General features: G+C 41.2%; 1 protein-coding gene across 1 annotated transcript in view; it reads right to left on the bottom strand.

Annotated features, from left to right (window-relative positions):
* MALRD1 (MAM and LDL receptor class A domain containing 1) overlaps positions 1-27,455 on the bottom strand; it is a 435,909-nt gene extending 408,454 nt beyond the window's left edge. Inside the window, exons 1-6 of the mRNA XM_054017027.1 lie at positions 27,260-27,455; positions 18,507-18,647; positions 14,020-14,114; positions 13,778-13,939; positions 7,138-7,231; positions 1,605-1,751 (exon numbers count right to left, since the gene is read on the bottom strand). Of these exons, the coding sequence (XP_053873002.1) occupies positions 1,605-1,751; positions 7,138-7,231; positions 13,778-13,939; positions 14,020-14,114; positions 18,507-18,647; positions 27,260-27,437 (817 nt within the window). The 5' untranslated portion in view covers positions 27,438-27,455. The remainder of the gene's footprint in view (positions 1-1,604; positions 1,752-7,137; positions 7,232-13,777; positions 13,940-14,019; positions 14,115-18,506; positions 18,648-27,259) is intronic.
* Between the last annotated feature and the right edge of the window lie 262 nt (positions 27,456-27,717).

Genomic DNA, 27,717 nt, shown 5'->3' with positions numbered 1-27,717 from the left:
TGGGGTTGGGGGGGTGGGAAGGGTAACAGCCGTCCTGGGTACAATACAATAATCCCTCCTGGCCAGAGACACCAAAATCCTTTTATCTGTAAAGGGTTAGGAAGCTCAGGTAACCTGGCTGACAACTGACCCAAAGGACCAATAAGGGGACAAGATACTTTCAAATCTTGGTGGAGGGAAAGCTTTTGATTGTGCTCTTTGTTTTGGGGGTTGTTCGCTTTTGGGACTAAGAGGGACCAGACATCAATCCATGCTCTCCAAATCTTTCTGAACAAGTCTCTCATATTTATAGTATTGTACACAGGAGGGCTGTTACCCTTCCCTTTTAGTTATGACAGGGGTTGATCCAGAGGCAGCTGCATAGCACCCCAAGGTGTAGGACAGTGGTCCCCAACCTTTTTTGTCTGGTGGGCGCCAGATGATGAGCCACAGAGGACCGTGGCAGCGCACGAGCATCCGCCGAAATGCTGCCGACAAGTGGCAACGTCAATAGGCGTCACCACCGAAATGCTGCCGACAAGCAGCGTCATCCAGAGGTGTCGCCGCCGAAAATCAGCGGATGCTTGTCCGCCGGCCAGTATGCGGGTGCACTTAGATACCTCGGAGGGCACCACATTGGGGACCCCTGGTGTAGGACTTAGCTGTCTACCATTGGACCGAGTGGAGAGGTTGGGCCTGGGCTCATTTACCAACCTTTAAAGAGGGGACAATGACAGTGGGGAACCTAGTTGGTACAATGATCCTGACCCCAAGAAGCCCGAAGTCTTGGCTGACTCGTGAAGACTTCCACATTATTGGACTCTTTATGTGTACCTAGGGTGACCAGATGTCCCATTTTTAAAGGGACAGTCCCGTTTTTGGGACTTTTTCTTATATAGGCGCCTATTACCCAGTTACCCCCATCCCATTTTTTCACAATTGCTATCTGGTAACCCTATGTGTACCCCAGAAGGGGTGGACTTGAATGAGTGACCCAGTCAGAGGGCTGAGTCACTAAAAGGACAGACCACACAAAGCAGAGCTATAGAGGGAAAGGGGAATGTCCAGGAGGAAGACAAACTGCCCACTCTGGCCTGACTACTGGGTGGCACTGGCAGTGAGTGGTCCCCTTCACATGCCTCCAGAAAGCTACTACCACTTGGAGAGAGGCTCGCATTTATAATTAAGTATTAATTATACAGATTTGTTTTGTCCTTAGGTGGTCCAATTAAAGGTGTAAAGTGAAACCTTGGAATGCATGGGAGGCTAATATAGAGCAGCACCTGACAAAAAGGAACAGACAATGGACTTGGAAGCATTTAATTTGCTATGGAATCACGATGTAATCCCCGCCCAAAGGTGGGACAAAAAATATTAGGGTAAGGTTTGATTTATCAAAGATCAGCTCGTTTGGAAACTTAGATTAAAGCTTTTGATGTTCTCATACTATATTCATAGATCTTGTTATTCATACTGAATATTCCAAAATAAAGGCTAGTTTAAGTATAAAATAAAGCATGTGATGACTTTTAATTCTATTTCCACAATGTTTCCCTCTGACTTTTCCTAAAAATTACCACAGTCTAATAGCAGCTAATAACCATGTATTTATTTTATATTCTTACCTCCAGTATCGTTGCTTTGATCTTTCAGGGGGGCTGATTTTGAGGCAAGATTATTTCCTGCTTTTGTGCGCACCCAGGAAACATGTTCAAATGATGAATCTGAATTCCAGTGACACATGTCAAGCTCGAAACTGCAAACGTGCTGCTCTAAATGGAAAAGCAATCATTCAGTTACCTCTGAAGTCATTATTTATAAGATTATTTCCCTTTAGAAATTAATGTTCATTAAACTACTTGACAGCCCTTCTGCTTCTGGTAACCTCACAAGTAACCAGCCTACCAGTAGGTTTATCTGGTATTCTAGGCTGCCATCTTTAGTGATATCACTTCAGAAAATCACTGCCTAATGATGGATAATTCTTCCAGAGTGAAGAATTACATTATTTTATAATAAACGTAAAAAATTAGAACATGAAAATTAGAAAATACAATGTTTTGATTGACCTGATCTACATTTTTTTCTGATTTTTTTTTTTTTTTTTTTTTTTTGGTTTTCAACATTTTTTGAAGATTTAGACTTTTTGTTGGGACAGGAAAACCTTTCAAAATTTTAATTCTTGCCAGAGGGGAAATTCATTTTCCACCCAACTCTAATTATTAAAGGCATTCTGTTGCAGAGGCTGAATTAGAGCCTGGAGTCTTCTGACTCCAGCCCTGTATATCTAAAATGCAGAAGTTCACTTGTACAACCCTTACATTTGGTAGTACCTCTTTATGTGAGTAATTCCACTTTGTAGAATAATTGGGCCTGTCCTGTAGTTTTGGGAGACATTACCACAATGTCCTAAAGTTCTCTCAAAACTCTCAACTGTGACTTATTTGCACAGACAGAGAAAAAAAATAATCTAAAATCTTTTGGTAAAAATTAAATATTTCATAAAATTGCCCCAGCTTTGCAGGAATTTAGCAAACTTAAAAACATGCAACTTTGTCAAAACAAAAAACAGTCCCTTCCTCTCCCTCTTTGGGAACATTCATTTTCAGAAGTCCACTGTTTCCTTTTCTTGTGGCTAGATTAGATTGCAGATGCTTGAAAATGCATGTCAGTATCTATCTTTTTTTTCTGTAATAGGAGCATAGACACTTGGATGTATATAGAAAACCTTTGAAATGCAAGCTCCACTAGACATGCTATTATAAGAGACTTTTAAAAACAACTCTATAGCATTTACTATTTAACATTTAAAATTAATTCTGTGCAGTTTACATGTGTTTATATAATAGCTGTAAATCTGGGGCTTTTTTGAGCTATGAAATTAAGCATCAAATTTAGTCAAATATCTTGCTTTATCTCTTAAAGGGCTTGCTTATGCTCGTGCTTAACTTTACTACCATGAACTGATTAGGGCCTAATTTTCCATTTTTATTACACATAGAAAAGCTGAAATGACAGTATATAATTTAACTGTAAAGTACAACCTTCTAAGTATTTTAAATGTAGAGTAGTTGCCCTCTTGATATCAAGTCAACCAAAGTTGACTTTCATGTAATATATTACTTCTACAATTTTGCTGAATGACAGACATGTACAAGCCTCAGAATAGTGAGGTACAGTTTGACATTTCAGCAATCATTGCTTAATGATGACATCAGTGGGAATTTTTTTTTTTTTTTTAACAAGAGAACTATAGGATTTAACCCTACTTAAATAAATCAGAGTTTAGAAATACTTTGGATTATCCAGTTCTAATAAAAGAATGAAGATTTTAACTGGGTTTTGAGATGTTTATATTTAAGTATATCTGGTCTAATACATTTTTCTACTAATGTCTTGGTCTGAATAGAAAATATTTTTGCTATGAAGTTGGATAAAACTCTCCATTCCTCTTAATTCCTGGATCTTTTTAACTTCAGGAGGAGGCGGCTACATACAAGTGGAAATCAGTGGGAGGTAGAGGAGAGTTGTGGAGAGGATTGCTGGGGGAGTGCTGAGTAGACAAGGCGGTAGCAGAAGGCAGTTCCTTGTACATTAGAGGAAGGAGGAGTGGCACAATAAGAGAGCAAAGGAGTTGAGGACAGAAGCAGGAGAGGTAGGTGTGTGTGTGAGAGAGAGAGAGACAGAGAGAGAGACTCTTTTTCAGCCCATTCAGAGCCATAACATGGATATATATTTATTAATTATTTGTATCATGTTTATGTGCCCTGTTTTTTTGGGGGGGGGGAAACCATGTCTGTTTTCAGTGGACAGGCAGAGTTTGGGCCCAAAAATATTTTTTTTAAAATGAACACACCCTAAATAAGCTAATTTATTTATTATCCCAAAAGCTTAGTTCTATATCAGTGAACACAAATGTAGCTCCATGTGCAGAATGGCTGGTACCTAGGGTATTGTGACAGGTAGGGTTTCTGGAGAAATGCAAGTTTCACCACAAATTTCATGAAATCAAAACTAGTCTCCCTCTTATGCAGCCATTTCCCAAAGACCAGCACAATAAGGAGTTTACATTCAGCTGGTCATTAATCTGATCTTCCATTTGAAACGTTCTGCAGCAAAATCTCTTTCCTGAAGCTGGAATTAAAACTCTTCTGACTCTTTGCTTTTTGGCACCTGAGATGTCATCTCAGGAAGTTGACTTCTCACCTATCGTGTGCCTCTAAATTTGGATGTGACAAGAAATGTCTCCAGGTTGAGCATATTTGATGTGCTTTGTACTGCTGCAAGAGGTCAGTTGATACGTCATGTTTTGTATATACGTAAGATAAGTTTAACACTTATATTTAAAGATATATATTGATTTTTAAGGTCAGGCTTGACAAAGCCCTGGCTGGGATGATTTAGTTGGGGATTGGTCCTGCTTTGAGCAGGGGATTGGACTAGATGATCTCCTGAGGTCCCTTCCAACCTTGATCGTCTATGATTCACGTGAGGGGGGGGGTTGCTTTAAAAGAGCCCTTCTTACAAATAAAGCCAGTAGATTTATATATATATATAGAGAGAGAGAGAGATACACATGCTATTTGAGAAATCAGTTAGTGAAGAAAGGACATACTGGCTCATTGGCCACAATGACAAATTATCATTTTTTTCTCTACATCTGTCCCATTATCCCATCTCAGCTGCAGTAATTCTCCAAGGAAGAGACAGAGAGAAAAATCACATTTCTGCATAGAGAGTTTCACGGACTCCCTGTTTCAGATTTGGTTTTCTAAAAAGTACACTGCAGAATAGTCGCAGTTCATATGGCAAATAGGTCCAAAGCCTGTAATTTGGTTCCCAGCACTCCTATGCAGCCCTGCTGGGTAACAGTTACAAGTGGGTAATGGCATGTAAATAAGTACACCTGGCATCCCACTTTGCTTCTACCTTTCCCAAATGCAGGACATCTGAGGCATGGAAGTTTCTTTACCTGAAATGTAATTTTCCTATTTAAATAGAGATGTGTCCTTTGAAATAAATATTAATCTAGCCCTGAATCATCAGGGTCCCAAAGATTTGTGTTTGACTCTCAAGATTAAGGTAACATCATCTACAGATGTTCAGCATTCTAAAATATGAATCAGATTGGATATCTACTTTAGATGTCTGTTCTCATTGCCTTCTCAGGGGAGTCTCCTATTTTGGACTCCAGTGCACAAAACTGTTTGCAAAAGCTAAATATATCGCAAACACAGAACATGGTAAAGTAAACTCAAAGAGCCTCAGATTCTCAGATGAGGCCAAGCAGCTTTCAGCACAACTCAGGAGTGGGAAGAGTTGTGCTGAAAGCTGCTTAAAACCGAAAAAGTTGGTTTTAAGTCACCTTTGCACTCCTGCAATTTTGGATCACCAGTGTGCCAGTACAATCTCCTGCTGTAATTCAGACCAGCCAGTGGCCCCAAAAGGTTGTTGTTATAGTCAGGGACCTCTGGAAGTGCAGACAAGCCCCAGTCATGTCCCTTTTCTCTTGGACAAACCCTGTGTACTGGCCACGGAAAGGGGACTGGCATAGGAAACATTCCACTGGTTCTACACCACCAGAGAATGCCACTATGCTTGGATGATCTCCTCCAGGGCTGGCTACACTGACTTAATAGCTGCTTAGAGGCAGCAGAGTAGCACAAAGTATCCACAATGGAGATGAGAATCAGGGCCTTAAAACCTAAAAAGGTTGCTTGTTTGAGGGTTTTTTAAAGGTCAGCTCCTCAGCTTTCCCTCAGCTGGCTGAAAATAATGAATTCTCAGGCAAAGAATGGTAGATCTTTCCTGCCCATTGATGAGTTTGTGGTGGTATTTCTTCAGAAAGCTCCTAAGGCATTTATAATATACAGTAACTCCCCACTTAACATCCTCTCGCTTAACGTTGTTTCGATCTTATGTCCCTGCTCAGTTACAGAACATGCTCCATTTAAAGTTGTGCAATGCTTCGCTATAACATCGTTTGGCTGCGTGCTTTGTCCACAGCTGGCAGTCCCCCTATCAGCTCTCCTACGCACCCCCACAGCGCCTCCTGCCCGCTCCCCCCTCCCTCCCCTGCCTCCTGCCCGCAGCAATCAGCTGGCTTGTGGCATTCAGGAGGGAGGGAGAAGGAGCAAGGACTCAGCGCGCAGGGTCCCCCTCCCTCCCGTCTCCCGAAAGTCTCAAACCAGCTGATTGCCGCAGGCAGGAGGCAGGGGAGGGAGGGGGGAGCCTGTGCGCCGAGTCCTCGCTCCTCCCTCCTGCCTCCTGAACGTCGCAAGCCAGCTGATTGCCATGGGCAGGAGGGTGGGGGGAGGAGCGAGGATGCGGTGCACCTCCCCCCTCTCTCCCCTGCCTCCTGTCTGTGGCAATCAGCTGGCTTGCGGTGTTCAGGAGGCAGGGGAGGGAGGAGGAGCCTGTGAGCCATGTCCTCGCTCTTCCTCCCTCCCTCCTGCCTCCAGAACGCTGCAAGCCAGCTGATTGCCGCGGGCAGCAGGCAGGGGAGGGAGAGGGAGGAATGAGGGTGCTGCGTGTGGAGTAAAGGGGGTGGGGAGGGGAAGAAGAGGCGGGTTAAGGGTGGGGGTTTGGAGGAAGGGGTGGCATGGGTGGGCCGAGGGTTGAGCCCCCCGCCCTAGGTGCTTGCATAGTAGGGGAAGCTGCCGCTGCTGCTGCACAATGTGCTTCTCCTAGCCCACAGCACTTTTCAGCCTCCTTGCCTGCCTCATTGTCTCCAGTGCCAGTGGGCTGTGCCTGTGTGGGGTAAGGCGGGGGCACCTCCCAACTACAGTACTGTACTGTATGGTATGGCAAAAAAAAATTTCCCTGGAACCTAACCTCTCCCCCCTCCATTTACATTCATTCTTATGGGGAAATTGGATTTGCTTCACATAGTTTCACTTAAAGTTGCATTTTTCAGGAACATAACTCCAACGTTAAGTGAGGCGTTACTGTACCAGATTTGTTAAAGTATTTATTGTCCTTCTTTGTGGTTGTGTTTATGAAATCTGATAGCAGATAGTTTAGAGGAATAAAATATAAGCCACATGAAAATAATTAAGTAGTTGAGAAATCTTTTGAGTACAAAAGGGCCTCTTTGCGTTTTCTCTTTTGGCTTAAGGGGGAAAGAATTATTTGTGTGGTTAAAGAAAGGATTCTTACCAAATGCTGGAAAACATCCTCCACTGAAAGAAATATCATCAATAGCAATGGTGTCATCTGGTCCCCGAGCCTCAAGTGTCCCTTGAATGACAACCTGCATGATGTTTAGCAGCAAGTTAGGAGGAAATGCCCATTCATGTTGTCTCTCATACATAAAAAGGAAAAAAGTATACCTGTATGCTGCAAACTCCCTGAAGTTGTTATATTACGTGAACTAGCAGTCTAATCACACAAGAATATATACTGTAGAGTTTCTACTGGAAATAAAGAAGTCCAGGTCATGCAAAAAAAAATTATCTCAGTAGATTAACGGCCTGGCTTTTGATCACTAGTGTGTTTTTTTTGTCACCATGGATATACACCCTAATCACACTTTCAGGTCAAAAGCTAAGTTGACTTTAACCAAAAGGCCCAGGCAGACCACAATAGAATGTATTCCTTTCAGAGGAACTAAGTCAATTAGGATCATAGTGGTTAAGAGATAGAAAAAAAATTATTGGATTATCAAGTCCCGCCTTCCACCAGGGACTGGGGATAGCAAGTGTGCTTTTTTTCATTTTCGGAGTTTACCAGGCAGAGATCTGGAGCAGAGGCAGGACAGCTAATGCCATTCCAGCCTGTAAACTTTTATCAATGGAAGGTCCAAGACTGCATCTTAGGGAAAAAAAATGATCAGCGGTCAATCACTAACGCCTCAAAGGAGATATTCTCCTATCAATTATACTGTATCATTAGAGCTATGCACAGATGTCTTGCATTTCTGTTAGTGATTTAGGGCTAGACTGTAACCCCACCTAAATGGCCACACAGGAACATAAGGAGAATAAAACCACACAAGCACACTTCCCCTGTACAGCCTTCCCTCCTCAGGCCAAGTGGGGAGAATAGGGCTGCATATTCAGTATTCCTTCACCAGAGAGGTCAGCAAGTAGTGACTGGAGAGAGGTAAGAAATGGGTAGAAGCTAGGCTTTGCTGCCTCCCCACCATGAGGGGGCCACTGCAGCTGAACTGAGATTATGGTGTAGGAAGAGAAGTAATTTGCTATGGACAAGAGGCAGCAGCAGATTATTTTTTCTCCTGGGAACAAGGTGGGAGTGGGGATAAGGAAGTAATTCCAACACTGAATCAAAGTTCCCTGGGCTCCTTGGTGTGGTGATGCTACACCCTGCCCTTACAGAGGACAATATCTAAAAGCACAATCTAGTCTTACTATTAAGTGTCAAGTTGATAATACTAAATCAGCAAAACTTCCAATATTAGTTTTAAGTTCAGGGACAATTTTATGGACTGCTTGTGCAACTTAATAGTAAAGACATTAGGCATGCAAACCCATATTTTGAAATTTATTTATGCCATAGGTTATTATATTCTCAACTAGTGCGTGCTACCTATATTCCAAAACATTTTGGGGTAATACCACATAGGATTTCACTGCGGAACCATGGACATGATCATTATATTTATTCCTTGCCTTGCTCCAGGGAAACAACGTTAACTACTGTAACAACAAAACTGTAATCACATTAAGTTTTTTAGGCTCCGTCTGAACTACATAGGCAACGGTATGGCATGTGTACCCATATGACCTGTGTACAACAAAGCTAAATATATACACATTCAAAGCTGAATATACAGCTAAATTTGCCAAAACTACATTGAGTTAGCCATGTCTTGTATATCCCAGCCTCTGCAGTATTGTGGAGAGTAGGATAACTAGTGACCATTTCCCCTTATTAATACTACAGAAAAGCCACAGCTAGCCAAACAGGGAGCAGCTGCCTCTTCAGAAATAACAGTGTTGTTCAGAAACAGTGCCATTTTGTGAGTTTATATTAGAGCTGGCCAAAAAGCATTCAGATGGAACAATTTTCTGTTAGAACATATAGTTTCATCAAAATCTATATATTTCTCAAGAATACATCTATCTTGACAAAATGTTCTATGGGAGAATACCTTTCTCACTTCAGTAATGTGAATATGTTTCATTTTGATAATATCAAAACATGGTTTCATTTTGTTTTGAATTATATTGAAATAGTTGTAATATTCTATATAATTGATAACTGACAAATGTTATTGAAATATTCTGATATATTGTATATATTTTATACTATATTATGTTTCAACATTATCAAAAGGCAGCATATGTTTTAATTGCAATGTTTCATTCTGATTTGTAGTGAAAACAAACTTTGAAATGTGAGATGACCATTTATGACCATCTCTCATGTATCCATATATTGTACAAAGAAGTTTAAATATATCAAGTAAAACTTGGGTGAGTTATGATGTAGTAATTATAATCATATATTCAATTTTTCCCTTTTTATTTATTATAAGGTTTTAATTATGCCTCCAAAAATGTTATTCAGCACAGGATCATAACTTGGAAAATAAAACAAATATATGAGTTTAAAAATGTACAAATAAAATAATAAAACAAACGTTTGACCATTTCACAATTAGTATTGTGTATGTGGTTGAATTTGACTGGCTATTCAATAGGCTCACTTTTTTAACAATTTAAACCACTGTCCTGATTTTACCCCCCTGACTAATCTGAGTAGAGATGGGATGAACTTGCATGATTTGGGTAATATTAGAGCAGTAATGTCTTGTTTTGGTTTTGCAAAATCAGAGGCAGTTTCAGAACCATATTCTACAGAATTACCATATGGGGTATTCTTAAATGTTGTGCTACAGCTATCCCCCTTAAACACCCACACACAGAATTTTTGTGACTAATAATAATAATAATAGATGATGATATCGGGCATAAAAACAGTGTGCACGCTTACACATATAAAAGGGGATACCCTTAAATGCACCTATTGAGTGCTTTCTAAAGTAGTTGACTCTGATGACACCTGATGACCAACACCTTTTGGGCCGTATCCACTAGTACGCTCTGACTGCTTTGCATCAGCAAGGCTAAGCAGTCATAACGCTGTTTTAACTGTTTGGCCAAGCTGGGTTTACAGCTGCTTTGTGTCATTGAAGTTGCACAAAATACCTGATGGAAATTGGTTAATCTGGTCCTTATTTTTTAAAGACATGACAGATGCCTTCTCTGGGGAAATAGATAACCTCAGTGGACTCTGATATAGTGAACGCTGCATAATTTCATAGGAAATAGAAGCTCTAGGTATTAAACATATGCATATGAAAGAAAGCTATTGCGGAAAGAAAAAGAACCTTGCTGAGAGTTCAGCTATCTAAGGTATGTATACGTCCTCAGTAGTTTGGTTGCAAGCTTCCTCTCACAGAATCTTTTAAAGAATACTTTTAACACAGTGCAAGATGTTACAAAAGCATCACCTCCCTGCAGCCTAGCAAGGCAAAAAAGGATAGCAACAGATCACCAATGGTTATTGTACATCACCGTACTTTAATAGCAGCCTTGATGATTGGTATAACCAAAGGTTTCCATGGGGTCATATATGTCCCAAATTCCTATGAATCTTTTAAAGATGTACTGTTTTCATCCAGTGAATGGATTATTTTAGATTGAGATATATTACTCTGATATGTTTGAACACTTTGTTGCATTATAAAGCACATGAATGGAAAAACAAGATTGCAGCAATGTTTATAAATAGCAGCATGGGCAAATTTTTAAGTTTGTGGAATTCTGTACATGTTCAGTTCCTGCATATTTCCTTTCCTTTACCTTCTTGCCACTGTTCTGACACAAAACGTTTCTGCTATTTGCCCAGTATTCGATACTGGCTTGGGATATGCAGGAACTTGTTTTATCTCCTAATATAAAACTGAGGAAAGGGAAAAAAAAAACACTACTGAAAATGTACTAGTGAAGGGCTTGATACAATTGATCTCAGAGGGAGTAGGTTCAATGCCAATTTTAAACTTTTCTATTTCAACAGTGCCAATTCTGTATTTTTCTCTCTCAAACTTGGCTTGAGTTTCCTACTCCACGAGGAAAACGATGGTGTTAAATGCTTACTTCACACCTTCCACTACTGTTTTGTTTTTTTAAAATGTTATAAAGGTCTTCTTCACCAATGGCAAAAACTGTATCCCCCTCTCAATTCATTTAACGCAATAACAACTGAACTGATTCCCTTCAAAATTTGAACAACAAATATTTACCTGTTCCACGAGACCAAGCTTGGAAACATTCAGCCCAAAAGGCTGAGGAAATCATAATAATGGAAATGCGTTGTTAAGCTTAGCAATAGCATTTGCTGCCGTAAACATAATGAATGCATCAAAATACCTTCCTACCAGACCTATTATTGCTAGCTAACCATTTAGTGCCAGTGGCCACCAGCATGTAGGCATTACAATGGCTAAGATTATGACACTCTCTCTTTTTCTGTGATTGGCAGCTCTGGTTTGTATGGCTGAATCCTCTGCACATGCTGAATCCCAGTGAAGACAACTGTCTTCCCAGGCAGGCAGATCCCTTTCTGTGCAATCAGACTGCAGGAATGGGGCCTAACACACCAAATACAGAAGCAATGACAAATATAGGACTGAATCACAGGGACAGTACCCACCATCCCAATCACATTTATTCAGAGCAATGCTCTGCCTCACAAAAAATGGATCTTATTTAATATGTAAGACTTGTAGCACAGAGTAACTACGGGGGAAAACACTGAAGAAAGAGCTCTGCTAGCCAAAGGATGTGCTGAGTTCATTCTGTGATGGGCAGCTTAAAGAGCTGCAGATCTCAATACATCAGAACTCCCTGTAGTTGGCAATAAGCCAATATGGCTATTGACTAACTAGTTCACAATGGTTATTTTTCTACCTTTCATTTTTGCACGAGTTTGGTACTCCTGAAAAATCCCATCTTGACAGCCCTGTAGACTGAGGTCCTCTAAGTATCCACAGGCCAGGTTCAGAAAGACATTTGCACTGCAAGATTACACACAAGCTTCTGACAATATGCTTCCCTTTGGGACCGGAGGGATCACTTCCAAGGATGAGAGGGTACTTCAGTGCTGGAGCTAGCCCATTGGGGACCCTTAGCAAAAATATCCCCCTGCACGCATGCACGCACACACACGTGCGCACACACACACACACACAGGCAAGTTCTTATAATAAAAAGCAAATGGGTGAGAGGGGTTTAAGTTGCTTGGGGCCCTAAGCAATTTCTTAGTCTGCTTATGCCTACTGCTGGCTGTGCTGACAGTTCAGTCTCAGTGCCTGTTCAGACCCTTGGCCACTCTGATAAGAGTCCTAAAAGCAGTAACATTTCAACAGTAGTAATGATCTGTTTTATAAGATGCACACCTGTCCTCTAGGAATTGGACTGTGACCATCAACTTATTTCACAATGACCCCCCAAACAGCTATCAGAAGGTTAAAATGTTTGCTAACCAGTAAACTGGTTACAATTACAGGGAAAAGATTCCATATTCTATTAACAATTCCCTTCTCCCCTTATTTTTTTTAAGTCTCAAAAAAGAAGGACGGGAGATAGAAAAGAGAATGTAAGGCTAGATGTTGATCTCCGGCATGAAGTTGCACACCATTGGGTATCCACTAAGGTCAGATAAGCCCAAAAACTCAGTGCTGCACTGCACATGTGCAGTGGGGAGTTGTGCCTTAGTAAGTTGGTGAGGCACACAGTGCTTTGAAAATGTAGGTGACAGTAGCCACTTTTACAAGTCACACAGTGATGAGTGTTCTTCAGCCTAAGAGCAAAGACCTCATGAAATGATTTGATTTTATGACTGCCGTGGACAGTAACAGTATATTTAGGTTGACCAGGTGTCCCGATTTTATAGGGACAGTCCCGATTTTGGGGTCTTTTTCTTATATTGGCTCCTATTACCCCCCACCCCCATCCCAATTTTTCACATTTCCTGTCTGGTCACCCTAAGCATATTGCATAATCAGGCATTTGGTCAGAAGTATTACAATGCAGAGACTTACTGAGCTCTTATAACCAGATGGTCCTTACCTGAAGGGTAAACATAATAGCCAGTTCCTCATAATAAACAAGCTAGGAGTAAAATTACCCTGATATTTTTTAAAACAGTATTCTGCAGAACAGTGAGAATACATTATGTATGATGTCATTTTGTAACTATGATGCTACCCCTTACTGTGCTAGTGGTCTGCATAGATTAATGTATAAAAATGTTGAAACTAATTGAGCAAACTTTTAGAAGGTTACAGCAATTGAGAACTAGTGAAATGACTGCATAAATATATTGTGTAACAAAGTCTCAAAGTAGACTAAATATTGTAAATATTTAATCACCTAGCAAATCTCTATAGAAATTCACAGCCAACAAATATACAAAAAAGCTCCAGTCCATCAAAACAGTTAACTTCTTTGGGGCCTGAAAGAATACAATAACTAGTCTCAGCTCCAAAACAAGTAATTGTTATGGATAGGTTCCAATTTATGATGTTATAAGAGTGATTGTTCTGTATAAAATCTGAGCACATTTTAAGTGGGTTTCAGTTTTTAGCTTCCACGTCACCACAAGATGAGCTCAAGCAATAATAAATGATACTGGTCTCGAATAGCTAAAATGTGTATCTATCCCTTCTTTGAGTCACATTATTTTCCAGATCTAAGATAATTTTTATATTTATCTTCACACAATATGCTAATCTCCCCATTATAAATATACATTGTAGTAATTTACAAACCTCAAATTTTTCAGTGCTATTGATTGTGATCACATTTGTTCTCCATTGGTTTTGTAGCCCTCCTGCTTCTTGCCAGATGTTTTTAAAAGTACCATTAGAATGTGTTTGGAGTCCCACCATCAATATTCCCCTCATTTGACCAATCCAATAGTAAAATGCAATCTAGGACAAAGAAAAGTTCTGATTATTCCAGAAAATCACAATGACAAGAATATAATGAAAGGAAGGTGCAGTCCAAATACCTGGCAAACGTGTTTGCTATCAGTAGGGAGGAAAACTCTGCTCCTTAAAGTTGCAGGAGATGAGGCCACTTCAGAGGACAATAAGAGGAAATAGGCTATTTAAAAAAAGAACAAGAATAAAATAGAAGGTTTAAGAACCAGTGGTATTCTAACAAATCTATAGAACATACCAGAAAAATTACATTATTTGGTAATTAGAAAAGGTAACTGAATGGGATTAAATAAATAATTACATTGAGGAGATTTATCTATAAATAGATATAAATAGGACTTTTTCCAGGATATTTTTTGTGATATACATTACAAACTATGTTAAAAGAATAAGCAGATATTCAATATTTTGTATTCTACTCACTGTTCAATATGAGGACCCAGGCCTTATTGACTGTACACTATGCAAACCCTGCTCTGAAGACAGAATTAATAACTCCCTCATGAGCTTCTATGATGCGTATTACAATAGTATCTGAGTGCTTCATAAACATTAATAAATTTATTTTTACTACACCCCTTTAAGCACAATCCATCCTGTCCACAGAATGAGGCAGCAGTTCTGTGTAAAAAATAGTTGTAATTAAAGACTGTATCATTAGGCATATGCACAACAGGGCCAAATTAAGGTTGCACAGATAAAAGTTAAGAAATGTTGGAATTAAGGTTGAGTGCATGACTTATTTTGCAACTGTAATAATATTCTTTTAATGTGGTTTATTTTTGTGCACAATTTTCTAGGTTTGTAAAAATGCATGGACCACTTTGTCAGTAGGTTTTACAAATATTTGTTGACAACAGAGGAAGAGAGAAACTCAGGGATCTCGGGTTCCTTTCCAGGCTCTGGAAGGGATGGAACTCTAGTGAGTACAGACTCTTCTGACCATCCCCTCTAGCCATCTCCCCAACCATGACCCTCTTCTATCTCTCCCCATATCAGTCTTGTCTCTTCCCCTGACTCCTCATCACAGTTCCATTCTTCTCACCTAGCCTGTCCCAGGCTCTTTGCCCAGCCAGTCCATTTAATAATAATAATTTAATTAATGGAGATATCTTATCTCCTAGAACCGGAAGGGACCTTGAAAAGTCATAGAGTCCAGCCCCCTGCCTTCACTAGCAGGACCAAGTACTGATTTTGCACCATCCCTAATTGGCCCCCTCAAGGATTAAACTCACAACCCTGGGTTTAGCAGACCAATGCTCAAACCACTGAGCTACCCCGCCCCCTCCATATGTCCTCCCTCACGGCTCCTCATGTGATCTCTCTCCCCTCCCCTTGTCTCCAGTCACCCAACCCCAGACTCCTCACATCCCTCATCCCCACTGGTTCTTAGTTCCAGTTTCCGTTCAGAGGCTTCTCATCTAATGTTAGTGTCTCCCCTCCCTTTTCTCCCTCCCTCCCCTCCTTGTTCCCGTCTCTTTACCCAATCAGTCCCAGCTTTTTCCTCACATCCTGGCCTTTCATTAGATCTGTCTTCCCTCCCCAACATCTCCTTCGTCCCACCCCACTGATTCCCAGACCAGCCTCCTTACCCGGCCAGTCCTAATCTCCCCTCCCTAGCTCCCAGTAATAATTTTGCCGCCCCTAGTCCGGGAAATAATTTCCACACTGGCTCCGCCCCAACTCCGCCCTTTTCCCGCCCCCATTCCAACCCCCTCCCCAAAGTCCCCGCCCCCAACTCCGCCCCCTCCCTTCCCCTATTGGATCCCTTCCCCAAATCCCCGGCCCCGGCCCGCCTCTTCCCCCAGCGTGTGGCGTTCCCCCTCCTCCCCCCTCCCTCTCTGCCCCGCGAAACAGCTGTTTCGCAGCGCAAGCGCTGGGAAGGGAGAGAAACAGGACACGGTGGCGCACTTGCAGAGGAGGTGGAGGTGAGCTGGAGCAGGGGGGTGGGGTGTGGAGGGGATCTTCCGCCCCTGCAAATTTGCTGCCCTAGGCCTAGGCCTTGTTGGCCTAGGCAATAATACGGTGCTGCCCCCACCCCAGTTCCCATTTTCCCTCTCCTCCTTACCAACAGTCTCCTGTTAGTGGCCGTATCATCCCTCAACTCCCCACCCCACCCCCGCATCAGGCTCTTGTCCCCTTTGCATTTGAATCAAGTAGCTTCCTCTGCCATACTTTCTGAGCCCAACAGGGCATTGGCAGCACAGGAGATATCATCTTCATGCTCTGTTCCCCTGCCTGGCTCAGCCTGCAGCAGCACAGAGATGCAACTTTAGAGAAAGTTCTGCTCAGTCCCAGGCTGATAGGCATATGCCCAATGCAGATGGAATTTTTGGGCAATTTAGCTATAAAGATCACAAGATCACACTGAGCATGTGTAAAAACTGTGATTTTTCAGTGGCTCAGAAACTTGACCAAATTTGGGCAGATTTTCATGGGAATGTCAAAAAGTATATCCCTGGCACAAAGACCATCCCCCTGTAAAGTTTGAAGAACCTGCTCCAAAGTGTGGGGGAGTTGAGCAACTCAAAAAAAAGATCGCCAGAATTTTTTTAACATGAGCAAAATTGCCTATTTTCCCCTAGCCTTGTTCTCAGAAATAACTGAGTCGATTAGGTTAAAATTTTCCATAAATGTTTAACCTGAGGCAGACACCAAGCATGATACGATTCAACCCAAACAGTTAAAGTTTGGCAAAGTTATAAGCAACTGAAAACAGGGTCTTATAATGGGAAGTGTCAGTTAACCTTAATAGGAAGAGTAACCGGGCCTCTAGTAACAGAGCCTACAATCAATGGGAGTCCTTCCATTCATTTCAATGGCCTTTGGAGCAAGCCTGAAGTGAGATTCACCCAGCACTTGTATAACTCTCAAATAACTACAAAAAGAACAGGAGTACTTGTGGCACCTTAGAGACTAACAAATTTATTAGAGCATAAGCTTTCGTGGACTGCATCCGAAGAAGTGGGCTGTAGTCCACGAAAGCTTATGCTCTAACAAATTTGTTAGTCTCTAAGGTGCCACAAGAACTCCTGTTCTTTTTGCGGATACAGACTAACACGACTGCTACTCTGAAACCTCTCAAATAACTGTTTCCTTAACTGTGTTCCAGAAAACCGCTTCCAACCTCAGTAATAAAATGGGTCACTTTTTTAAATGTGGGATGTTAGCTTAAGGACACACAGAATGCAGATTTTGTGGAAACCACTATATCCATAAATATATATATGCCATCGTCTTCCATAGGTTTCAATTTTTCTCTTTTAAAGCGAAGTAAATAGAGAAAGTAAGTCTGACACTTTTGAAGCCTCAGACTCTAGTAATCACGATGTTCTGATCGGTTTAATTAAAAACAATTTTAAAACAATAAAAAAAAAACTAAATTTTCTTCTTTTTCCTTTCATACCATTCATTTGGCAGATCTTTTAGGCTACATATATTTTGATATGAACAGATTAAAATTTTTTTAGAATGATCCATATCTTGCTTATAGTTACTGTGCACTGAGCTTTTGCTGACTTCATACATTGATACAGCACACCTCTTAATATCCCAATTGATTTTCAAAATAGGCTTCCAAAACATCTCTCATATAAACAGATTGATTATTTGATTAATAAGTATAAAATTCCAGGTGACAGCCAAGATTAACTCAGAAAAAGATAATTAATCAAAAATTGTAAGTCATGATTATTGAATGGATTTCCTATTTCACGAATGAGGGAAATTGCCTGTAGGCTGCACAGCTTAGATTTATTGATAAAATTCAAGATCATTAAAGAAATGGTGGTCAGGAATATGCTTAAAATATATATATCTCAAGAGGATGCTCTGTGTTTGTGCTCCAGTGCAAACTTTGCTAAAATGGTAGTTTAATACGGTCCCAACTGGAACTATACAGGCACTGGAGGTGCATGATCCTGTTGGTGCTCCCAAAGTAATTGGCCTCATCACAAATACAATATTTTCAGAAGCACAAGATCCATTGAAAGGTGACAACATTTGCTTCTCCCAATGCAAAGCCAGCTCTACTGGCTGGTGCAGGGCAGTGACCTTGCTTTTGATCCATCCTTGATATCCCAAAGCAGGTGGTGTATCAAGTGCAGCAGGAGGAGCTAGATTCATCGAGTTCTGTGGATCGGGGTCTGTGGACCACAGGTTGATTGGTTTATAGATCAAAAAATGCTTACTAGGAGCCACCCAGAACAGTAATATGAATATCTGAAGACTAGGCCCACACTTTCAGAAAATGCTTGCAATTGTGGTTATTGCACACCAAGTGACTAATTATATAAATAATTGCTCATTTGGAAGGGCCAAATAGGCACACACTTTTGCCCACGATAGACCTAATATTTAAGAAACAATGTGATTATAAACAGATAACTAAACATCTCTGGACACAAAAGATTCTACCTCACACAACATAATTGCAAGCCTGTTGTTCAGTGCAATTCCTCCAACATGACATGAGTATTTTAAGTTGGTGAAATAAAACAGGTGGGAGTTCATAAAGACATAGTTATTCCTTTTTTAAAATATAGGGGACCCTTACCAGTTTTATTCCCATTGTGGTCAGAATGTGGAGATCCCATGTTGCTCAGGCCATTTCTCCTAGTCCATCCAGTCTGTAAGTGCCCATCATGCATCATATTGCAAAGGTCAGTTTCAAAGTCACATGTTTCATAGGAGGAACCTAATCAAAGAGGCCTGTTTTCAGAACTGTATGCAGTAAAGGTTTGACTCATTAAGCAAATATATAATGCAACCATACCCAGAGAAATAGGTACAAATGAAATTATAAATTGTTAGTTAGTACTAAGGCTATGATTTAGTCACGGAGATCATGGCAGTCACTGATTCCATGACTTTACCAGACCTTCGTGAATTCTTCTGCTTCACCTGTCAGCAGCTGAAACCGGGGCTGGAGCTGTAGCTTCAGCTGGGGCTGCCCTGCAGCTGGGGCTGCAGCCGGGCCCCGAGCCCCTGCCCCGCAGCGGGGCAGTGTGCTTTTGCCCCACAGCTTATACGATTATTTTTAGTAAAAGCTCATTTAGTGCCCATGACCTGTCCATGACTTTTACTAAAAATAACCATGGCAAAATCTTAGTCTTAGTTATTACTTATTACTTATAAAACATCCAGAAATAGCCTAAATGACTAAAAAGACTTTCTAAATTGTAGACCAGACACAATGAGTAATAGCAATAAACAATGCAGTGGGAATAACAAGGAGGGGAGGATGATGGTTGCAAAAAAAGTCAATGTCTATCTCCTGGACGATCTCATGTCCTGGTTTACTACTGCAGATATAATACAGGCCCTTTTCCCACCACATATAAAGTCCCATATATATGCATTTTCACCATCTCTACAAATGTACAGAAAACTGTGGAGGCTAGCAAAATACTTTGTATGCATAAAAATTGTTCTTAAGAGATACTGCAAACATCATCAAGTTACCATTTACTTCAAATGCTTCAATACACACTATTATTCATGTCAGCACTGGGCTTTCTCATGCAGTAATGAAGATTAAACACTAGGAAATAACCATTTAACACAAATATTTTTATCACCACTGTCTTTCATGTCACTGTATTGAACCCTGGATTTTTAGCAACATAGTTATAACATTTATTAGGAAAGTATGAACCCAGTCCCAGGAATCTCCAAGGGCCTAATCCTGAAAGTTACTGAATGCTTATTCAGGGGATGTCATCTCATCAATGGATGGATAAGGAATTCAGCACTTTCCAGGTAACATTCAGCACCTTTCATGAATGGGCACTAAATTAGACTAATGCCAGTTTGATGGGGCCATGAGCACCAGAAACACCCGCAGGGGCGGGGGAAGATCTCAACCAGGAGCAGGTAGGACAGTGCTCCATGCAGTCCCCCTGCTTCCCCCTCCTATTCTCTTTCACCATGTGTTGAGGAGGAAGGGGCTGTTTCTTTCTCTTTTCCCCCTTCCTCACGCCCAGCATGGGGAACAGGAGAGACATTGTATACTTCTTTCAGACACTGGAGCATGCCCCATTCATCACTGCTGCCATTCTGCAGTGGGGTACTGGTGCGGTTTGGTGATTAGCTGCATAATGAGAGAAGCAGCGCAGCAACGCTGGGGTCACTGCCAGAGCAGAAGATATGTACCTGGCAGCTTAGGGGAACCCGAGAGCAAGCCGATTCCTCTAAACAGCCCCAGCAGTGCCCTCTCAAAAGTTCTGAGGATAGTAGCTGCCAAGGCTAGCCCTGGAGCGCTAACTCGTATTACGGCTACCAAAGAACTTCTATCTTCCGGACCTAGTCACTGTAAATTGGGATCAGACGCTCCAGAGGATGCAGAGAGGGGAACAAGAGCAGCCACTGAAAGGAGGAACCCGGGCCCCAGGGAGAAACAGCCTGCTGAACGACCTGCTTTGGTGGGGGCTTCTGAGGCTGCCTTACACTCTGCTTCAGCTGGTGAGGCTACGGGGGAGGTGGAGGCACTTCTAGCCCCTCTGTAGTGGGGGATCCCCATTTGGTGGTAATGCCTCTGGGAATTATGGATGGTATTCCCTCCTTATGGACCGTTTGGAACACGGGGGCCACTGGTGAGATGTTACTGACTGGATCCCATGGCCTCGTACCCACTGCTGGAGTGGCTGGGGCTGTCTCTGGCACAGTAGGGGAGCCCACCCCAGGTTTAGAAGGGGAAAGTCCTGTTCTCCACCCCTCCCCACTTCAGTACCAACAGGATTCCCAATTGCTATTGATCCTGCTGTCTGCATGGTATGCTGTCCCTCCTTCAATCCTGCACTGAACATAAGGATGTGTGAAGAAGGAATTCTGATAGCAAAAAAATGGTATTAAGTCAGACTTCAGACTGCTGCCTGTACACCCTTCTGACTTAGTTTGTTAGGGTTTCAATTCAAGGGACAATTTTACTTGAACAAAATTATACCAATGGGATGCTCCGCCTCCTGCACAGCCTTTGAAAAGCTTAGTTCTGCATTAGAATCAGGGAATCCAGACTTAGAGAAGTCACCCATTATCTTGGTGATTTTCTTTTTGTAGGAAGAACAGAAACAGAGACACTTTCTCAGAGCCTGGGAGTACCATTAGCAAGGAAAAACATGAGCGGTCCTAATACCCATTTGGAATTGGATACTGCAGCAAGTATTTCTCATCACCCTTTTGAAAAATTGGCAGAATTGTGAGAATTATTATCCATCATTTTGGCAACCAATCATGCCTCTGACAGCTGCAGGTTATCACTGGCCATCTAAATTTTGCATGCTGGGTTATGGCTCCTGGAAGTAATTTTAATATACACTAGCTGCAGCCACAATTGGTATTACCAGGCCTCATCACTATATTTGGTTGACTAAGGAAATGAGAGAGGACCTAAAGTTTTGGGATATGTTTTTGTCAGAATACAATGGGGTATCATTTTGGCATGCAGAGTGATCGCTGGATGTGGACTTGCAGGTCCACTTAGACACTGCTGGTGGTATAGGCTTCCAAGTGTACGTCTGTCATGATGTTGGTCACCCTTTGGGGTGTGATGGGGCCCTGTACTCCCCAACCTGCCGTCCTCAGAGTCAGGATGATCCCGTTGTGGGAGACTCAGCCCTCTGGCTGAGTCCTGTGGAAGTCTACCCCTTCTGGGATATCAGAGGCCCACAAAAAGGAAAAAAGAAAACCAACAAACTGACAAGCACCCTCACCAGGCTTCCCTTCCTTCAAGGGGCCTCTCACAGGCTGTAGTCTAGCTCAATGGCCAAAGGTGAACCACTAACAATAGTACCAGAGTAATTGTTCAGAGTCTGGCCAACCTTCCCTACAGATTGGTTGTGGTTGTGTGAACAATCCGTATTCTCAGCCACAGTATCCGCCAAGAGTTAAAGATGTGGAAGTGTGTGGTTCACTCAGGGTTGCTGCTAAGTCAGCTGAGCTTCCCCCAGCCCTGCCATATCTTGTAGGTGTGGTGAGGCAGGGCTGCTTGAGCTTCCAGCGGTTCATTAACCCTCACCTAACCAGTGCAGGGTTTGTATACCCCGTCACAACTTCCAAGGGAAATGGTGTGCTCAGAGGTGGCTGGATCATCCAGGGAATCACCAAAGACATCATATTTCTGGGGTTTTTCTCTATCCTGGTGTCCATCTTTATTTGAATAACAGATTCCAGGATAAGTTAGTTCATTTCCAGCATGAAAACACAGATTCCAAGACCAGAAAGGACCATTATGATCATCTAGCCTGACCTGTCCTAGGTGTTAATAATGGCATGATCGATACTCTGTCTCACTTTCAGATTTTGGGAATTAGCAACACAGGCTGAAAGGACATAATAGCGATGCTTCATACCATGTGCAACCTAGATTACAGATTGCATTCAGACTAGCGTGACACTCCATTGCCACACGGACATTCCAAATTTACAAAGCAGAATTTTCAGAGTTTATGGATTTCAAGGCACGCCAGGTCTACCTCATGTATGGCCCATCCCAGAACTGCAAGTAATTCAGTTTGTGGTAGAGTTAATTCATCGAGGCCTGGCTTCATCTACAATTGCAGGTCAAGAGTAAAGGGGTAAAGAGAGTCCCCAATCTTTGCACTGAGTGTGTAGTTTGCAGATTACTAAAAAGTTGGCCATGTTCAAGGGGACCATGGGCAGACTGCAGAAAACCAATCATTATTCAGATAAAAAGAGATTTAGTCCTTATATTCCCCAAGTTTGCAATAAGGTCAGTAAAGCAGTACCATTTACAGCAGTCTTCCTGGTGGTCTTTTTGAGGGCTTTCAGCGTGGGGGAAATAGTTTCTGGTTCAAAGAGCAATGAATCTAATAAAGTGTTGCCACAGGAAACTTGCAATGGGATCAAGGAAAAGTCATCTTGACATTGTCAGTTAAAAGCAGATCAGATTTGTCATGGTACCAAAATTGTGCTGAATGAGAGTGGTGAAAAGGTTACTTGCCCCGTGAAGGTATTAAAAGCAGTCATCCCTTTGGCTTCAGAGCCACTGTTTGTCCATCTTCACTCATTGATATATTTGCTTTCCATAACCAATTCTCTACATAACTGTTCATGTACCCAAATATTTGGATGCTAATATCTAAATTGTATCATTAAATTTATTAACCTTATTTAGGTTATTGTTGATTATGTCCTCTATGTATTGTATGACTTTTCAACCAACCTTTGTACTTTTGGATAATTTAAGTACTATACCTAGATGTACAGACACTCTTTTCTTATCCTATGTATTATATAATTTTAACATTAGCTTTAATTAAAAAAAAATGTATTGGGCGTATAAAGAGGCACCTCGCAAAAATCTGGCTCACAGCTAGATGTCCCCATTTTGGTTGCCTGCCTGAGGTATCAGGGAAGGTTGTGGGATCAGCTAGTGCCCCTCATCCACTCTATGGCAGGCTGTTTCCATTCCCAGCTGGTGATCATTATTCACTTGGGGGAGAATTATTTAGGCACAGCAAAAGGGTTTAGTTTGATCATTAGAATAAAGAGGGATTTCAGCCACATTTCATTCCTTTCCCTCAAATAGTCTTGATCTGCTCACACTAAGACAAGATTGGTGAGGAGTCACCAGATCTGCCAAGATTGACCAGGCCAAGAAAGAAGTGAACTGAGAAACTGGTAAGTATATAAAAGTGACAAGGGGGTATAGTGATTTCCCATAAGGGAATTAAATTTAACAGCCCCCCAAAACTGTTTAGAGAGGATGGAGTATATCTATCCAACACAGAGTAGGATATTTTCTTGGAGCACCTCAAGCAATGAGTGGATTCCTCTCTAGATGCCTGATGCAAGGGTGGGGGGCAAGAGAGACCCAAGCTGATTGCTGTTGTCTCCTGCGATGAGTTCCAGTGTGGCTGATGCGATAACAAAAGTCTGATTTGAAGTCCCTTTAATGCAATGGGCTGCTTGGGCATTGGTCTACAGCATGACAATGCACAGTGAGAGGGTATCTCCTATGTCTCATGCAGCATATGGTTCACCTCATCTTGTCTCTCTTACCTCCAGCATGGAGGAAGGGAGTGGATCATGGCTGGCTTCAATCAGGGTCCCAGAGAGGCTTTCATACCCACCCTCAGGGTTGTAGAAGCCAGGACCATTGCTGCCAGTTTTGGTCCACAATGGAACAGTAATTTGGGGGGGGGGGGAGAGGGGAGGAGGAGGCTCATTACCATTGGGTAACAGTTTTAAACACAGTTGCATCCTCTGCATTCAACCATACTATGGTGGGTATGTCTTTTTCTGTGTCCACATCAATGCAACACAATGATTAGTTATGAGGTGCAAAAGAGGGAGCAGACAGCACTGGCTTAGGCATTTGTGGTGTAGATTAATGTATAGATTAGCTGAGCCAGCAGCTAATTTTTTGCTGCTCTTTTCATCTTTGGTAATGTGATATATCTCTCAGTGGCTGAAGAGCAATGCCAATGGTTCATTACCACAAACACTGCTGGAGCATAGTTGCCTTATTATATAAAATAAACTGAATCACACTCAATCTTATCTCAGGAGATTTCCCAGAGGTGAAAAATTAAATTAAAATGTCAACAAGTTAGAATAAGAAGCACAGTTCTTTTGTTTTAAATTAAAACTCTTGATCACTCATGATTATTATTTAAAAGATCAGTTCTATTTATTTTCACAGAACATCTAACTTGAAAGTTGTCCAATGTAATTTGCTGGAAGATAAATTTACGCAGATAAAGTTACTGCTTGGGGAGAGGAGAGGAGGAGGAAGAAATGTGTGGGTAGTTCTAAACACATTTTTCTCAGTGTTTGTTTTGCAGTGTTATTAACAAAACAAAGTCTTTAAAGCCATCCCGAAGTTAAAAAATCTGTTTAACTCTCAACAGAGAAACAAACTACATTTCAAGTTGAACTGTGTCTATTTAATCTTGATAATCTTTCTAGAAACATGAGACACTGCATCACACTGTTAAAGAATTTTTGGTAATAAGATACTGTCTCAACAAAGAAAGACACTTCCAGTGAAAATAATGTGTATATTTTTAATGGCTCTGAGTGCTTTTGGAGAGTTAAAAGTTTAGCCAACACACATACAGTATATATATTATTTTCAAGAGTGCTATCTTGGGAATGCAATATTTTTTTAAAAAGAGCAGTTTTATCATTTTCCCCCAGTGAATATTTTGCAATAGAAGCTCACAGCTTAAAGGTGATTCAAAATACAATATATATACAATTTATCCCACTCTCTCTCAGGCACAAACAGCTCAGATGAGAAAGAGAAAAGATGAGACCAAAATGGTGATAAAAGTATAATATTTGAGCTTCCAGTCCTAGAATCTGATTCATGCAGATAAAACCCTTAATCCCCTTATAGAGACCAAATTAAATCAGTGGAGCTCTGTGTGGGCACAGGGGTCCATCCATTCACATCAGAGTGCAGTTTTGAAGCCTAAGCAAAAGACCAGATTCCGTGTTTTTGTCTGAGCTAAACAGCCCTGATTGTCAGTGGGCAATGATAGAGCTATATTTCAAAATCAGAACCCAGATCTGCATCTGAATTTTATGATTAACAATTGGGGCTTGTCTACAAAGGGAACAGTCCAGAATAGCTCTTTTGTCCACGTGGACACACTTATTCATGTTAAAGTCCCTTTATGCAATTTAGCTTAATCCACACAAAGGCACTTTTAGTGTGGAATAAGATTGTCAGCACTGATAGCTAGTGAGGAATAAGTATTGCACTTTAAATTCACACACTAATTTATTTTGTCATAGCTTCCACGTGTAGACAAATCTGATCTAACTCTTCAGATTCAGACGCTCCCAAACTCTGTTTGAAATCCAGATTTCCAATTTTGTGGCTCTCCCATTTCTAATTTAAATTCAAGTCTGTTTCCTCTTTAGATCTGTTCCCTGCTGCCTGTGATATAATTTTTATAGAAGAGTCTTTTGGGGTCTCTGATTCCCTCTCCTGCTTTCACATGAATGATTCTCCTGTAGCACAGTTATGCATGGGGCTGAACAAGAGTGTGTAAAGAACTGCCATAGAAATTAACTAAAAAGCATGTTTTCTTGTACATTCTGCCAATGTAGCAGAGAGTGTATTTCAGTGACCTATCTGCCTGGAGGAAATATTCTTCTGTGGAGGAAACAGCAGCCAGGGACCATATATACTACATAGTCAAACTGAGCTTTTCAGGTACAGCTGGACATAACATACAAACATCCCTTGTGTTCAAACTGCTATTATGTTGAAACTTACCAAGATACATGCTTGGCACTGCATTTGTGAGGGGGTTCAGTGGATTTAATTTTCTGTCTGGTAATTCATAATCCTATCTACTGTAACATGATACTGCATACAAAATGCTTAACCTTTGGTTTGGTTGAGCAGGAAGATAGAAGTGGGTTATGTCTGCAGGATACACATTTCTAAGCCTGTAACCTGCTAACGTAAACATCTGTTTTCTGGAGCTACTGCCACAAAGTAGTCTCTGGTAAAAACTTAAATGCCTCCAGGTTCTAAGTTAAAAATCACAAAATTCAGGAAATCCAAACTCCTTCTTGTGGTCCAGGAATAGGGTTCTCAGGGAACAGAACTCTTGTGCATTGTTATATGTACGTTGAAATGTAGCTTAATGTTATAGCAAAGGTAAATGTCAGCTGTAAATTCAGTTCAATGAGGTAATTGCAGCCAGCTTGAGGACTCAGATTGTCTGGATGGCTGTTTTAGGGCTAGTTGACCACAGCCACATTGATGACATCTCAAGTTATTAAGCCAAAGCTATAAATTCATAACTTTTTTTGTATTTGTTTGCTCACTTAGCACTTTGTGTGAGCTCTAGCTGTGTTACTTTGATCACTATTCCTGTACCGAAACAAAACTGAAACATTTATCACTGAACTTTCATGGACCTGCAACAAAGATTTTTACCAAAATACTTTCACAAAATTATTTTTAGAGCAGACCTGAATTCCAGGGGAAAAGTTTGTATCTAGCTAACATTTAATACATTTTGACTCTAATAAGCAGTTGTGAATTAAAGGAAAGCAGGGTTGGGTGGAAGTTTCATCTAGTGACGTACCTTGAATAAGAAAAATCCATTAAAGATATACAGATTTGGATATAAATTGAAATTTAAGCAGGTAACATTTGAGCAAAAGAAAAAAAATAGATGGACTACAATTCCATGAAGTTTCATCCAAAATGAAATTCTGTGCCCTTCTGTTCACTGCTAGTTATTTTATAAGTAAAGCTACCAAACTGTACTACAAAAAACTTTACTTCACTTCTGATGAAGCCCACCGAGAGCTACTTACAATGTTTTTCATCACTGCTGTCTTCGCACTGGTTGGTGAAATTCCATGCTTCCTTAGGTGGAACAGAGGATCCATTAGCACATTGGAAGTCATGTCCTGTGGATGACTGAACAATTAGAAGAGTGAGAGAACACCACAAACAACAGAAGCTGACTTTGTTCATTGGATACGCTACCATCCAGGCTTCCACTTTGAAGAGAACTATTGCAGCAAGCTAGTACTGGCCAAGAAGTGTCCATAAAAAGCCATGCTTACACATCTTGCTTTAAAACTTTATTTTCTAGAGTTGCACGTGTTTAGAGTTTGATACTCTAACGAAATATGGTCTGAGTGAGGAAGTTACATTTGAGCCATATATCAGTGTGTCCTTGGAAAATATGTAACTAAATTGCATCACTTCTTTTATGACTAGCGGGCTTGTTTGGTTGCATTACTATGCAAGCCAAGTGTATATCATT

The sequence above is a fragment of the Malaclemys terrapin genome, chromosome 2 (assembly GCF_027887155.1).
Source record: "Malaclemys terrapin pileata isolate rMalTer1 chromosome 2, rMalTer1.hap1, whole genome shotgun sequence".
Lineage (NCBI taxonomy): Eukaryota > Metazoa > Chordata > Testudines > Emydidae > Malaclemys > Malaclemys terrapin.
The sequence above is the reverse complement of the archived record's forward strand: the minus strand, read 5'-3'. Positions and strand labels throughout refer to the sequence as shown.